At 49.4% G+C, this 14289-nt stretch overlaps 2 protein-coding genes across 10 annotated transcripts in view; one reads left to right on the top strand and one right to left on the bottom strand.

Moving 5' to 3' along the window:
* TSTD2 (thiosulfate sulfurtransferase like domain containing 2) overlaps window positions 1-14289 on the bottom strand; it is an 87894-nt gene that overhangs the window by 21674 nt on the left and 51931 nt on the right. Inside the window, exon 13 of one of the 3 annotated variants that reach the window (XM_025199057.1) lies at window positions 869-1304. The exons of the other annotated variants lie outside the window; for them this stretch is intronic. The gene's annotated coding sequence lies outside the window, so the exon portion shown is untranslated. Of the gene's footprint in view, window positions 1-868; window positions 1305-14289 lie in introns of those variants that run through there. 3 annotated transcript variants of the gene reach the window in all.
* TMOD1 (tropomodulin 1) overlaps window positions 1-14289 on the top strand; it is a 91251-nt gene that overhangs the window by 49319 nt on the left and 27643 nt on the right. For all 7 annotated transcript variants that reach the window (XM_006019658.2, XM_014518012.2, XM_014518016.2 and 4 more), the window contains one exon: window positions 12801-12920. In XM_006019658.2, coding sequence (XP_006019720.1) covers window positions 12801-12920 — 120 coding nt within the window. The remainder of the gene's footprint in view (window positions 1-12800; window positions 12921-14289) is intronic.

Genomic DNA, 14289 nt, shown 5'->3' with positions numbered 1-14289 from the left:
ATGAAGGACCCCCACTGTTTACTTCTTTCCATCCTGAACTCTGTTGCCTAGGGGGCAGGAGTCAATACCAAAACCCTGGGAGAAAGGTATCCCTAGAAATCCCCCAAATGAATCTGTATGGTGTGGGCAGTGTTTGGGGGGTGGGGGTGGGGTATAGTGCAGTGTGTTGGCAGGAAATGGCAGGTCAAGTAAGATTGGGAGAGACGGATTGAATTTCCATTCACTGCTTTGAAAGAAAGAATTAAACATGAATTTTTCCAGTGAGCCATGAACTGGCTGATTTGGCCCTTCCAACTTCACACACAGGCACTAGGATTCTACTGGGGTACCCAGGGAGGAGTGCGGCCCTGCTGCCAAAATTGGTCCAAGTGCCTCAGTCCCTCTCCCCGCCCAGTTTCCCACATGAGCCAGGGCAGGCTGAGGGCAGTGTCAGTCAGATCAGCAATTGGCGCTTTTCTGTTCTTACATTTCCTGTACTGTTCACAGGAATCAACAGAGCAGGCAAATCCCGCCCAGCAAAGTACATGGGAATACCTGCTCAGCATCCCTCCAGTGGTAGAATGAGGGCAGTACATGGTTAGACTTGGGACTATGAGCATGTGCCTTCTGTTATTCCAGAAATTAAAATTCCAGAAATTTTGAATGGCACAAATTGAACTCATGCCAAGGCTCATATTCAGAATTCTAGCAAAACTGGGGATAAAACCCAAATGTTGCATGCTCTTGCTGGACAGTCCTGACTGCTCATTCCCAGCTCTACCCACTGGACTCCTCCTTTCCTACAGTATCGAGAAGGACAGAAGTAATAAGAATACAAGCTGGTGAGGATTTATGTAGATAGTATTAATATAATGGCAGATTTTAAAAGCCCAATTCAAAATAATATTTATTTAATTAACATTTGAAACTGAAAGTCATTTGGTAACCTAAAACCTAAGCATTTTTTTCAAAAAATATAAAAATGGGGCACTTTAGGATTGGTGTGACTTTTTTCTTTTGGTTTTCTTCCACAGATCATTCCAGTCAAATCAACCCAGTTTTACAAGGTTGTTGGTTGTAGCCATGTTGGGTCTAAGGATGTAGGCAGACAAGGTTCTTTGGGTAGATGTGATATCTTTTATTAGACCAATAGAAGATATCACATCTTCCCAAAGAACCTTGTCTGCCCAGTGTTACAAAGCTTTTTTCTTCTTTCCAAACAAAACCACGTCTTCCAGGGGAACATTGTTCCATTAACATTTCTCAGTGTAGCTCTAATAAGCATTTTGTTGGCATTTTTGTTAGTGTCCATGAGTTCAGTGGTGCTGTTAAGAAGACAGAGATTTATCATTTAAGAAGAAGACAATAATGCAGTTCTAATTTTAAATGCCAAGACAGAGCCTTCTAAACATTTTAAGCTAACATACACCGAACACAGGCAAAGCATAATTTTACACGTAGTACTTTGTCTGGTTTTGTTGCAACTGCCGCAGAAATTGAAATCCCCCTTTTCCTTTTACTGCTACAATAACCAGCAGAATGAAAAGCAAGAACAAGCTGTTCCAGGAAAGACAATGTGAGTTTCAATTTCATCTCGGGAGAGAGTGCAGTGTGCAGTTGCTGCTTTGTGCTGCCTAAATTTAGTCACATTCAGCCTGCCTGCTGCTCCCGCCACCCCTGGCAGCATGCTTTTTGTTCTCCTTTTCAATTAACTGTAGCATTGCTGACCAAGGTTTCAGAGTGGGTACAAAAATAGTCCTGGGTGACATTCCAAGCTGTGGCCTCTTGAACTGTTGCTGTCTCCTTTGCTGAGGCCCTAGGAGGGCTGCTCAAGATGACTCCTCTCCCATTTACAGCCTGGTTTGACATGCTCTTTCAGCTTCTCCAACTACTCCTTGTTACACCATTTTAAAATCCTGAAAATATCTCTCTTTGGGGTGTCTTGGGGGATTGATGTTGGTTGTGTAATCGAGATAGCCTCGTCCAAAGTTTGAGGCCAGGGCTTGTCAGCCTTCTTCGTGTGAACCACTCATGCCACGGAGTGTATGTGGCACTTTTTGCCAGCAAGGCAAGACTCTCTCTCTAACACCACAGGTCTGGGGAGTTACTGCTCTTGCTGCTCTAGGAAGCCCTGTGGGGAAAGTGAGTAGTTTTCTCTCACAGGTGACCAGTGGGGTCAGGCACACTCTCTCCTTGTGACTGGGCCCATCACAGTGTGTTTGGAGTTGTGCCTTTCCCCACAAGACAGGGGATCCCCCTGGCCCAGTGGGGACTCTGTTGCTGCTCTGGTCCATGCTATGCTCTGGATACTGAGGTTGCCAAGGTCCTCACTCCTTAATGCCCACCCCCCGCCAGCCAGAAATTTAAGCAGTTCTGGGCTCCATCTCCCACAACATGGTAACAGGGTTCAAGGCATTTAAGGCAAATGGACTGATGAGGGAGAGGGCAATGGTGCCTCCCTCCCTGTCCCATGGTAATGGGGCCTATCACAAGATAAGGATGAGGAGAAGTTTCTTCCCACTCCCTACTGGGTGGGAAGTCAAATCCTCCCTCCCTTTCCCCCAACAAAGGGTAGATCCAGAAGGGGTGCAGTTGTGTGGTTGCACATCCCTTTCAGACCATGCTGTAGGTGCAGCAGCTGGGGACCTTAATAAGTCCCCCACGTCCCCTCCATTTTCATTCTCTCCTCTTCCCTCCTCCCCCCTTCCCCCTGCTGTCCCCAGCAGAACCAGAAGCAGTCAGGATTCCAGAAATGCTCATGTCTTACTCCAGCTGGGTTGCATAGGGAGCCAGGCTCAGCTAGGGACAGCAACAGCTCTCCTCTGGGTGTTCCCAGCCAGTCTGGGAGCAGACTCAGGAGCAGTTCTGGAGCTGCCCCATGGCTCTTGATCTCACCCTGCTCTGGGACTGTGTAGACAGTGGCAGTGGCAGGCAGGGGAGGGAGGTGAGAGGAATGGAGGAGGTTTTCATAGATTTTATAGACAGGGCTGGAAGGGACCTCAAGAGATCATTGAATCCAGCCCCTTGCCACAAGGGCAGGAAGTCAGCTAGGATCAAAGGATACCAGCAAGATAAGCATCCAAATGCTTCTCAAGTTAGCTGAGAGAATCTTGTGGGAAACAGAATGAAAGGCTTTGCTGAAATCCAAGTAAATTACATCAACCTCATGTCCCTCATCCAGATGCTTAGTTACCTGGTCATAGAAGGACACCACATTTGTCAGGCATGATCTACCCTCGACAAAGCCGTGCTGGTTACTTCTTAATACCCCACCAGTTGCCAGCTTGTAATTGTTGGTCTCCTTAACAAATTTTTCAAAAAAAATTTCCAGGACCAAAGTCAAACTGACCGGTCTGTAGTTTGCAGGGTCATCCTTCTTCTGTTCCAGTCATCTGGGGCCACTCCCAAGTTCCATAATTCTTTGAACAGTTTCGCCAGTGGCCCTGCTATAAGATCAGCCAGTTCTTTCAGGGCTCACAGATGCAGGCCATCTGGCCTAGCAGACTTGAAAACATCCAAGTGTTCTAAGAGATCCCTCATCTGTTCGGGACTGATTTCATGTAGTTTGTTATCTTCCCCATATTCCCTGGGCCTCTGGACAGGTGAACAGCCCCTGTTTGATTTCAGGAATACTGATGTGAAGTATGTATTTAGGAGCTCTGCCTTTTCACGGGGATCAACTGTGGGCTGCCCCTCCGTATTCAGTAGGGGTCCAACAGTGGAGCCCGCGTTTTTCTTGGCTTTCCGTCTCTCATACCTGCAGACCCTAGTGATATAAGTGTATTCCTCTCTGGTTGCTGAACATTCTTCCATTGCTTGTAAGCTTCTTTTTTTCTTTTTTAATAGTTTCCTAATACCCCTGTTGAACCTCTTGTCTTCTTTCCTGCTTTTTGTCTGCGTGAGGATGACCTCTTTTTGAGCAGTGAGAATTGCTTTCTTAGGAAGCACCACTATTCCTGAACTCCCAAATCATCCAGTCACTGGTCACAAAGGGCCTCTCCAACTAACCTCCTAAGTTTGCCAAAGTCTGCCCTTCTGAAGTCTAGGACTTCTGTTCTACTAACTGATTTTCCCAGCCTTTCAGTGGATGGTGAACCCAATCAAGTTGTGATCACTGTCGCCCAGAGTACCTCCAAGCCTCAGGTCGCCTATCATGTCCTCCTCTTTGGTCAGCACTAAATCCAGAGTGGCCTTACCCCTAGTAGGCCCTTCCACAACCTGTGACAGGAACAGATCATCTATAGCTGCAAAGAAGTTGGCTGACCTGCTGGAGCTGGCCAAATGGTCCTCCCAACAGATCTCAGGGTAGTTGAAGTCACCCATGATAATCGTGTCCTTAGTGCTAGCTGGCTCAGTCAGTTCCCTGGAGAATGCCTGATCGCTCTCCTCTTCTTGCAAGGGAGGCCTGTAGTAGAGTCCCACCATAAGGTCTCCGTCTCCTGATCCCCCTTGTATCTTGACCCAGATGGTCTCAAGGGACTCTTACTTGCTATCAAACGTGACCTGCAGGGAGGGGTTACCACTCTTTCACATAGGCCACACCTCATCCCTTCCTCCCAACCCAATCCTTCCTATAAAGCCTATTGCCATCAAATCCACTGCCCAGTCACACGTCATCCCCACCAGGTCTCTGTCAACCCAATGAAATCAAATTCTTTATCTACTAGAAGGAGTGCCAGTTCCTCATTTATTTCCCATGCTTCTGGCATTCCCATAAAGACACCTGAGTTTTCCCCTAGTCGCCTCACGTTTTCTGTCACGCTGCCAGTGTCTCAGGATGTTAGTACCTATCTGGATGTCCACTACATGGATGCCATCTCCTCTGTCATCATGGCTAGAAGATTCTTGTACAACAGTGGAACCTTCCCCCTGCCCTTGGACGTGCCTAGTTTAAAGCCCTCCTCAACAAATTGTGATTCCCATAGAGAAGAACTTCTTCCCTCTGGTTGTGAGGTGAATACTGTCTCTTGCATGTAGACCATTATTGTTGAACTTCATACCAAGGTCAAGGAATCCAAAGCCTACACAGTGACACAGTCTTCTAAGCCTTTGCTTGACCTCCTTAATCCAGGTGGGTATCCTTCAATCTAGGGGGTAGGACTCGAGAATAACCAGGAGAATAACCAGCTCTGGTATAAGGAGACACAGTGAATGCAGGAGGAGATTGCTAGACAGACCTGGGCTAAGCACATGGTCCCAGGCCACCCTGCATGGCGGGGTCAGGTTCCCTGAAGCAGCTGCTCTGGATCCGCCTGCTCTGCACCTGCCCATCTTGGCCACAATGAGTGATAGCAGATGAGCAGAAGCTGGTGCTGGATGTGAGGGGAAAGTGGGACCTGGCAGTGGGCACAGTCACCTCCCCCTCGCTGCTGCCAGGCCCTTCTCACTGCCACTGCCTGGAACTCCTGCTGGGGCTGCCCTGTGGCTGATCGCTACAACTGGAGCTGCCCTGCAGGAGAAGCCACAGGGCAGCCCAAGTGCGAGCTCCAGGCAGCAAGGGGGAGGTGGCCGCACCCACTGCCAGGTCCTGCTTGTTTATGCACCCAGGTGCAGCTTCTTCCCGGCTGCTGCCACTGCTCTCAGCATTGCTGGAGCAGGTGGGTCTGAGCAGGGGCTGCAGAGACTCCAACCCCCTGTGTGGGGCAGGCAGGGGCAGTGCACTGGTGGCAGCAGCGGGGAGGAGAGCCTTGGCGTTGGTTCCAGGTGGCCACAGCAAAAAGGCCTTGGCAGTGGTGAGGGGGAGGCAGCTGCCTCCAGGTCACACTTTTTCCTGGCACTTGGCAGCAGCTTCTGCCCAGCTGCTGCTGCCACCTCCACACATAGGTTGCTGCTGCCAATGCCAGGCAGCAGCTCCAGCCCCTCCTCAGGGTAGAAGGGTGGCCCATGCTAGCCCACCCACTCATCCATTGCCCCTTCCCACATAGGGAGGTTCAGTGAGCTGGGGGAGACAGGGACGGGTACTGACTCAGCTTGCAGTAGCTCCCAAAACTTCCTTTGTGACCCGTGGGCCCAAATATTGCCGATCCCCGAGCTAGACCATAATTTCCTCAGCCCCGTCCATACAACCTGTCAAATCAACCCATAACTTTCAAACAAAAACAACTCCCCTGGATGCTGAAGCACTACTCACTATTCCACATGTAAACTCAACCTGAAGGTTGAGAATTTTTTTCCCACATTGTACCCAACCTCCATCACCCCACAACAATCTAGGAACAGGCAGAATATTTAGTCCATGAGATTTTAGATTTTTGCACTATCTAGTACAGGGGTGGGCAAAATACAGCCTGCCAATTGATTCTATCTGGCCCATGGTGCCAGCAGAGGCCAGAGCTAGAGCCTACCCATGGGCCAGATAGAATCAGTTGGCAGACCCAAGGTTGGTGGCTCCAGCCTCTGTTGGCGAAACGGGAGATGCTGGGCTGCGAACATGACGGCCCCATCACCAGCACAGTGCAGCTCTCGGCCCCATTCCTGCCTGCTGGCGTTAGCCAAGCTGGACAGCGCAGCAGCGGGGTGACATGGGGAGGAGCGGAGATAAGACACCACAGCCCCAGGTGGGCTTATGCTTCTGCTCCCATTGCTGCTCTGGCACCAGCCTTGCCTGGCTACAGGGAACTCGTGTGTGTGTGAGAGACAGAGAGAGAGAGAGAGAGCAAGTGTGCACACATGTGTGCATGCCCCTCAACAGCATCACCAAAACTTATTAAGTGGCCCTCCAGCCCAAATAATTGCCCACCCCTGATCTAGTAGATTGGGAAGGATACAGACCTGAAAAACTATACATCCATACCATTGACTTGCTGGAAAACTAATACCACAGAAACCTGACTCAGCATTCCCCAGGGGCTGATATGGGGGCAGGGAGGTGATGTTAGACCATGGCCTCAAACCTGGGGCCTAGTCTAGTTAGCACAACTGCTCATATTGGCCTTCCACCCTACAGCTGGCCACCCAGACTGGGCAAAGCTGGCCTGACACCTCCATCAGGACCTAGCCTTCCACACACTCCCAGTTACCAGACTGGCTAGTCAGGGGCAGCTGACCCTCCACTTCCCCCATTTAAGCTCCTGAGCAGGAACAAGAAGTATCTGGGAAATGGGGCTCAACCTGATTCCTGACTGCCTTGCTGCTCTCTGCTCCCTGACCTGGCTTGCTTTCTGACTCGACTCTGCTTGGTCTGCTGGCTTCATGATCTGGCTTGCTCTCTGACTCTGCTCCCTGCTTGATCTCCCAGCTTCCTGACTCCACTTGTTCCTAGACCCGTCTGGGATTGACCTGGCTTCCTGACCATGCTTGTCCCTGAATTTCTGCCCAGTCCTCCTCAGCTTGTCCCTGTCCTCATCCAAATAATCCTTATTAGCTACCTGGTTGTAGCTTAGTTTTTTGTGAAGACTGAGATAAAGTAGATGTTGAGCAGCTCCATCTTCTTTGCATCTTCTGTTAAGTTTTCCCTGGCTATTTAACAGTGGACCCATAGTTTCCTTAGTCTTTCTCTTCTGACTGACACATTTATGTTTTTGTTTTTCTTAACTTTCCTCACCAGGTATAACTCACTTTTTACCTGTGCCTCCTTGATTTTGTCCCTGCAAGTTCTTGTAATTTCTTGGTATACTTCCTTAGTGACTCACCCTTCTTTCCACTGTCCCTACATTTTCATTTTGATTTTGAGGCATCCATGAAGCTTCTTATGCAGCTATATTAGTTTCCTGCTGTTTTTCTGCTTCCATTACTTCAGAATAGCTTTTTTTGAACTTTCAATGCTGTGCCTTTTAAAAACTATCATCCTTCTTGGGCTCATTCACTTTGTTCTTTTTTTTCCTGGCCAACATACTTAGAACCTCTTCTTGTTGTCTTTAATTTCCCTTGTCAGCTGAAGCATTTTTTTTTTTAACTTTGCCTTTTCTGATTTTGTCCCCTCACATTCTTGCTATTTTCCAGGATGCTTTTTTGGTGACCTCTCCATCTTTCAATCACCTATATGCTTTCCTTTTGTATTTGAAGCTTCCTAGAATCTCCTTATGCAGCCACACTGGTCTCTTGCCATGTCCCATGTGCTTCTAGTGTCAGAATAAGCTTCTTATTGGGCTTCCAATTCTGTGCCCTTTAGAAGCTTCCAGCCCTCCTGGAAATCTGTCTTCACTATGCCTACTATCTCCCTGAGTCAGTTAGATCCACCTTTTTGAAAGCCAGTGCCTGAATTCTGCTGACATCACACTTTTCCAGTCTCAGGATCATGAATTCTCGTATCATGATCACTTCCTCCCAAGTTTGCCCATCATTTTCACATCCTCCACCAGTTCTTCCCTATTGGTCAGGACAAGACTTAGACAGATGATTCCTTAGGGTGCCTTCAGGTGTTTAGGGCCCTGCTCCAACTCATGGTACTTTACATGAAGTGTTTTACACAAAGCATCATGAGTTAGAGCACCCCCCCTCAACTTGATAGACATTTGCCAGGAAGAGCTGGGGCGAGGGGTTGGGGAGGGCCAGAGCCTGCCTGCCGACCGGCCTTGGCCAGCAGGCGGGGGTGCTCCAGCAGCCTCCGAGGAGACTGCCAAACCACCCCTCTCCCCAGCCCCACTCCTTCCCCAGCTCTGGGGCTGTCAGATGGGGAGAAGAGGGAACAGCACAGAGCTTCAGACCGCTTTGCCTGGCAAGTGTCGGGGGGTGGGGGCGGTGTGGAATGGAGTCCCCTTGCCTCCTGGGCCCAGCCCAGCTCCTCCCAATACCCCAGATGGGATAGCTGGGGGCAGCCTGTGAGGCAAGGGGGCTCTGTTCCACCCTCCCCCCACTCCAGCTCTGGCCAAGTAAAGCAGCCAGCAGTTCCAGGCTGCTCCCTCCTCCTCCCCCTCCCTCCTCTGCTGGCAGCCCCAGAGCTGGGTGGGGGCTGGGGAGAGAGGTGGTTTGACAGCCTCCTTGGAGGTTGCTGGAGTGCCCCCACCTGCTGGCTAAGGCTGGTGCAGGCAGGCTCTGGCCCTCCCCCCATCCCCAGCTCTTCCCGGCTAACCGATCAAGTTGGGGAAGGGGAGTGCTCTAACCTATGATTCTTTGTGTAAAGCACCATGAGTTAGAGCAGGGAAAAACATAAAGTGGGAAAAATTAACCCTGGAGAGAATACAAGTTCCCTAAGGTGCTCTGCTTTAGAACACCTTCATCTATTACCTGATTTGACCAGGTTTAATTTTTTGTGCAATTGGCCATTTTAAAAGTGCTCTGTAGCCATGCGTGTGTATTATGTTACAGCTGTAGAACACTTTCAGGGTGAAAAATGTAACTTGTGTAAGTGCCCTTAATTATATCCTCAGCTTTCTGGAACAGAAAGTTGTCCTCCACACAAGTTAGCAACTTCCTTGACATTTTATGTTTGGCTGTATTATTCTTCCAGCAGATCTCTGGAAAATTGAGGTCTCCCATCACTACTATCTCATAACTTTTGTATAATTTTGTATAAAATGCCTATATTTTTGACACACAATGGAATGCCACCTTTTCTCCCAATCCTGTCCTTCTGAAACAGTGTGCGCCCCTTAGTGTTGCTGATCCAATATTAAGAGCCACCCCACCAAAATTTTGGTGATACCAGTCAGATGATAGTTCTTTTCACAGGCTATGACTTTCAGCTTGTTTGCTGCCCACACTTCTCATATTTAAATACATACAGTGGATGTATTTTACATTCTGACCTACTCACTTCCCTTCTTCATCCCTTGTTGCTGTCTTGTGGCTCTGTGGCCCTTTCCCTGTGTTGAGCTGCTTCTTCCAGTCTTCTCCTCTCTGGATTGTTTGCTTTGTTGCTGAAAGGTTTATTCACCATGCCCTGTGGAGGCTAAGTCAAAGTCCTCCTTAGTAGGTTGTCCAGATGTTGCCCAAAGATATTCTTTCCAGTTCTGATCACCCAACAGGCTATTGGCAGAGCTGGGAAGAGACTCAGAGTGTCTGACTCCCTTCCTGCTGGGCTGGGCTGCTCTTCTAGTTTGGGGAAAAGGATGATGGACTTGAAAGGACCCAGAGCACTAGATAGAGGGGTGAAAGGACCCAGAGCACTAGATAGAGGGGTCTGTGGAGTAGCTGGTGCAAAACTAGCCAGTGCTTCGGGGAAGTTCTCTTTGTCCACCTCTGTTCCAGGGCAGCCCCAGGGAAGTCATGTTGGGGATTCCTGCACCCTGAGGCTAGGTGAAATCTGAGTGTGATGGTCTCAGCTGGCCTATCCTCTCCTCATCACTTTTGCAGCTACTTCTGGGAAGGTGGAGGGCCTCCGACCCCATTTGTAGTTCCAATCAGCAAGGCTTTGCACACAACCAGGCATGCGCTGTGGGGCTGCCCACAGTTGGGAGCTACTTGTTTGCTGATGCATGTGGGGTTCAAGCAAATTCTGTGAGTAGAAGGCCACAAATAAAATATTTTCTCCTGGTGGCTACTCCTGTCTTAATTCCTGCCACAGGCAGAGCCAGTGATGTTTGTTGTTTAGTTCTGTTTTAGCAGATGTTAATCGTAACCACTTAGAGCTTGTCAAGAAAAAGTCTCTTGACGTCAAGTCATTGGTTAGTCAGCATTGCCAGTTCCACAGTGAAAAAAGGGTAGATAATGTCTCAACCTGGGAGCCAGAGGGCCTGAATTTGACTCTTGCATCTGCTATGACGGGCCAACACTTACTTCCTCTGTAACCTTAGGCAAATCATGTAACCTTTTATGAGCCTTTGTTACCTCCTTTGTAACAAGACAGGGGTGTATTCAACAATATCTTCCATATGGTTTTTATCTGGGTGCTTCCTCATATCTGTGGTCTTGATCCTCAAACCTCAGCTTCTTTCCCTGGTGCTTTTAATGTTCCTTGTGGTGATATAATGCCTAATGTTCAGTTGCACTCCTGTGGTACCCTGTTAACTTGCCAGTAGAGATTGCTCCTCCTAGTACCACTTCCCTTGACCACGCACACTGGTCTGCCCCCTGTGCACTGCCATCTTCTCTTCCTCATCTGCTCTACTCAGACCCTTCTGCACACATCCATTCTTGTCTTCAGTACCACTCCTCCCTTTCTCCTCTTATCTGCATTTATTGTTAGCAGCATAAACGTCAGGGTAACTATATCTGTGTCTTTCCTTTTCTCTTTTTGCCTCTTGGAGATGTGTTGAAAAGATGCTCATCAGTTCCTGGTTGGGTGAAGGCAAGTCATTGGGTTCATATTAGTCAGAACCCAATACTTGCAAATAGTTCCTGTGCAACTTTGCTTCCAGATGGTGGAAATCTTAAAAGGTCAGCATGTCCCACAAGATTTCATCCATCTCCAAACTGAATCCAGATGGGAAACAGGGAAGTTCAGACTTGCATCTGTATGGACAAGTTTGAATCTGGGCTTTCATCTCTGAACCACCAACTTCAGAAATCTGTGGAAAATGTGTTAGCTTATTTTGGGACCTGCCTTTGTTTCTAATGAAGCCATGGTAATGTTTTCCAGTGTGTCCAAGAGACAAACTGAACTCATAACCTGTTGAGTGTATGTTGAAGCCAGAGTTGGCTTGTAAAATCACAGTGCAGTTCAGATATGGAAGAGCTGTGAGGTTGTTACAGCTCTTTCTCCTGGATTGCACGTGGGTATGGGTCTTGTGGAGTGGATGCAATGGCCTGGAGATTCCGAAGTCCCTGAGAAGGCATTCACTATGGTACATCTTCCATGAAGCTGATGTTCCCCAGCTCCAGGCTGCTGCGCACTTTATCAGACTTCGGGCAGAATGCTGTAGTGTGTCTGTATTTCTGGACTGGTTTGTTTTTTGCGCTGTATTCTATCCTCGTTATTTGGATAGGGAGTCTGCATGCTGTCAGAATGACCTACGGAGTGTTGCCATGTGAATACACTCTTTGCCTGCTTGCTTCTGCTCCATATATGCCAAAAAAATGTCATGCAGCCACTATGAGTGGCACCACACATGCCCAGCACCTCTGTCATGAGCACATCGCAGACTGAGCTTGTGAGATCACCAGGGACATGCCATAAATCAACCATATGTCATGTTTTGGGCCTTTGGCATGTGCAGAACAGGAGAAGGTGTGTAAGGAGTGTTCACATCTTGCGAGGGAGTCATGTTGTATAATATGGTGTAAATGCACTTACACAGTGGTGCTCAATCTTTTTGCCCCAGTGGCTGGAAGAGCAGTGCCTGGTTCCTCTATAGACCTGATCTTGCATCATGGGGAAAAGGGGGCATGGCCTGGCCCCTAACCCAGCTGTGTGTGGCTTGGGAATTTGGCAGAAAGGGAGGGATGGCAGTATTGTCACTGCTCCCCTGACAATGAATTTCTGGACCTGTTGGGAGCTCTGTGGGCCAGAAGTCCTGGCTACATAGGCCAGACTTGGCCCGCGGGCCAGGCATTAAGCACCCTTGCATTTGGATGTTTTCAGACAGGGAGATTTCTTAGAGGGGTCAGGTGTGTCTGAGTGCTGAGCACTATTATGATCCTGTGTATGAAACAATGATTAAACATTTGTTACAGAATCCAGAAAATAATAAACCTTCCTGGCCCAAGGAGTTAAGCAAGTCACTGGTGATACAGATGCCAGGGCTGAAACCCATTTTAAGTTAATGCAGGGTGAATTCCCAGAGCTCTGAGGCCAAGGCCCCATGACTCTCTAGTTCTTCTGAGAATTCTTCTGCTCACCAAGGGAGAAACACTGCCCTTGCACTGCTAATGTGCCCCTTTCATCCTCAACATTGGTGTGTGTTTTGCCCAGAATCCATCTGAAGTGAATCTGTGGAGCAAGTGAATCTGATTTTGCAAGCACCAGCAGTCAGAATGCAAGTGACATAAGTCTCTATTTATAGGGAAGGCATGGGTCCCCAAGCAGAAGCCAATCGATCCTGTTTTGGAAAGCGTCACTCTGGAGCCAGAGCTGGAGGAAGCCCTTGCTAATGCATCTGATGCAGAACTCTGTGATATCGCTGGTAAGATCAAGTGTCATGGGCAGGCAAATCCCATGTTTGTCTATCATTGTTCCTCTTCATTGGCTCTTCTTTCAGGTAATGGGTTACTGACTTCACAAATGTTGCTTTCTGCTTTTTGTATAAGGCTGTCATATCAGGTGAGGGAAGTTTTGGTCATAAGGTCTGCCCTGCACCTATAAAAGGGTTTGGTGGGATTTACTCAGTGGTGAGAAAGAAAGTATAGACTGAAGAGAAATACCCATCAATCTTTTTTCAAGACAGTCTGATTTTACTAGGAGTGTGACTTGGGGGTGAGGAGAGGAGAATACACTACTTTGCAATGGATACTTTAAGTGAAGTACATAGAAACAATTCTGAGTTTTACCCATTGCAAATTGGGATAACTTTCGGAACCTTACCTGAGGAGAACTGGTGGATTAGAAAAGGGAGGGGAGAGAGGGGGATACAGCAGGAGCGGGCAATTATTTTGGGTGGAGGACTACTTAACAAGTTTTGGTGAGCTGTTGAGGGCTGCAAAGGTAGCCCCACCCCTTGATGGGTGCCACTCCCCCTGGTTACCATCTTGGGACTGGAAGTTCCACCTCTAACCTTTGCCACCAGAATTCCCTCCCTTTCCCCAGAAATATTCCTTTTGGGAGGGAGGTTGTTGCTATGTCTGGCGCGCGCTTCTCTGCCGGCGCGTGAGTTAGCGTGGAGTTCGCACGGGAGGGCCCAGGACCCTGCCTGTGCACCCCCCAGGGTAGACAGCTCCAGCCGTAGCCAGCCTACCAGAGGCATGACACGGATGGGCACGCGCCGCACCTCGAGGGTCCCCTCGGGCTCTGCGGCTCCCCCCTCTGGCACCTCAGAGACGGCCACCCAGACGGAGCCCCTGGTTCCGGGCTCCACACAGACGGAGCCCCTGGCTCTCAGCTGCGGGGGCTGCCTGTCCCTTTTTCAGGCTCTGGGGCCTGGGAGCATGGTGACCTCCCCTTGTGGGGTCTGCTCCCTTTTGGGGTCTCTGGCACGCCAGCTGGAGGAGCTCCAGGCCGCAGTCCAGAGACTACGTGCCATCAGGGACTGCGAGCAGGAGATAGACTCCTACCGCCAGGCCCTTCTCCCCCGGGAGGCAGAGGGTAGACCACAGTCACCCTCCACGCCAAAGGAGGACTTTGGGACCTCCTCCGGTGTCCAGCCAGGTGCATGGACCAAGGTGGTCAAGGGCCCTAAGCCCCGCCGCACCAAGGCCCCTACCCGACCAGAACTGAGCAACAGGTACATACCTCTTGCTGCGCCAGCAGAGCCTGCTGAGTTGCCAGCCCCCCACAGGCAACATGGTCCCAACTGCAGCTACCGCCCCTGCTCTCCCCAAGACAAAACGTAAGGTGTT

The sequence above is a fragment of the Alligator sinensis genome, unplaced genomic scaffold (genome assembly GCF_000455745.1).
Source record: "Alligator sinensis unplaced genomic scaffold, ASM45574v1 scaffold607_1, whole genome shotgun sequence".
NCBI lineage: Eukaryota > Metazoa > Chordata > Crocodylia > Alligatoridae > Alligator > Alligator sinensis.
This window is presented reverse-complemented; position numbering and strand designations above follow the sequence as displayed.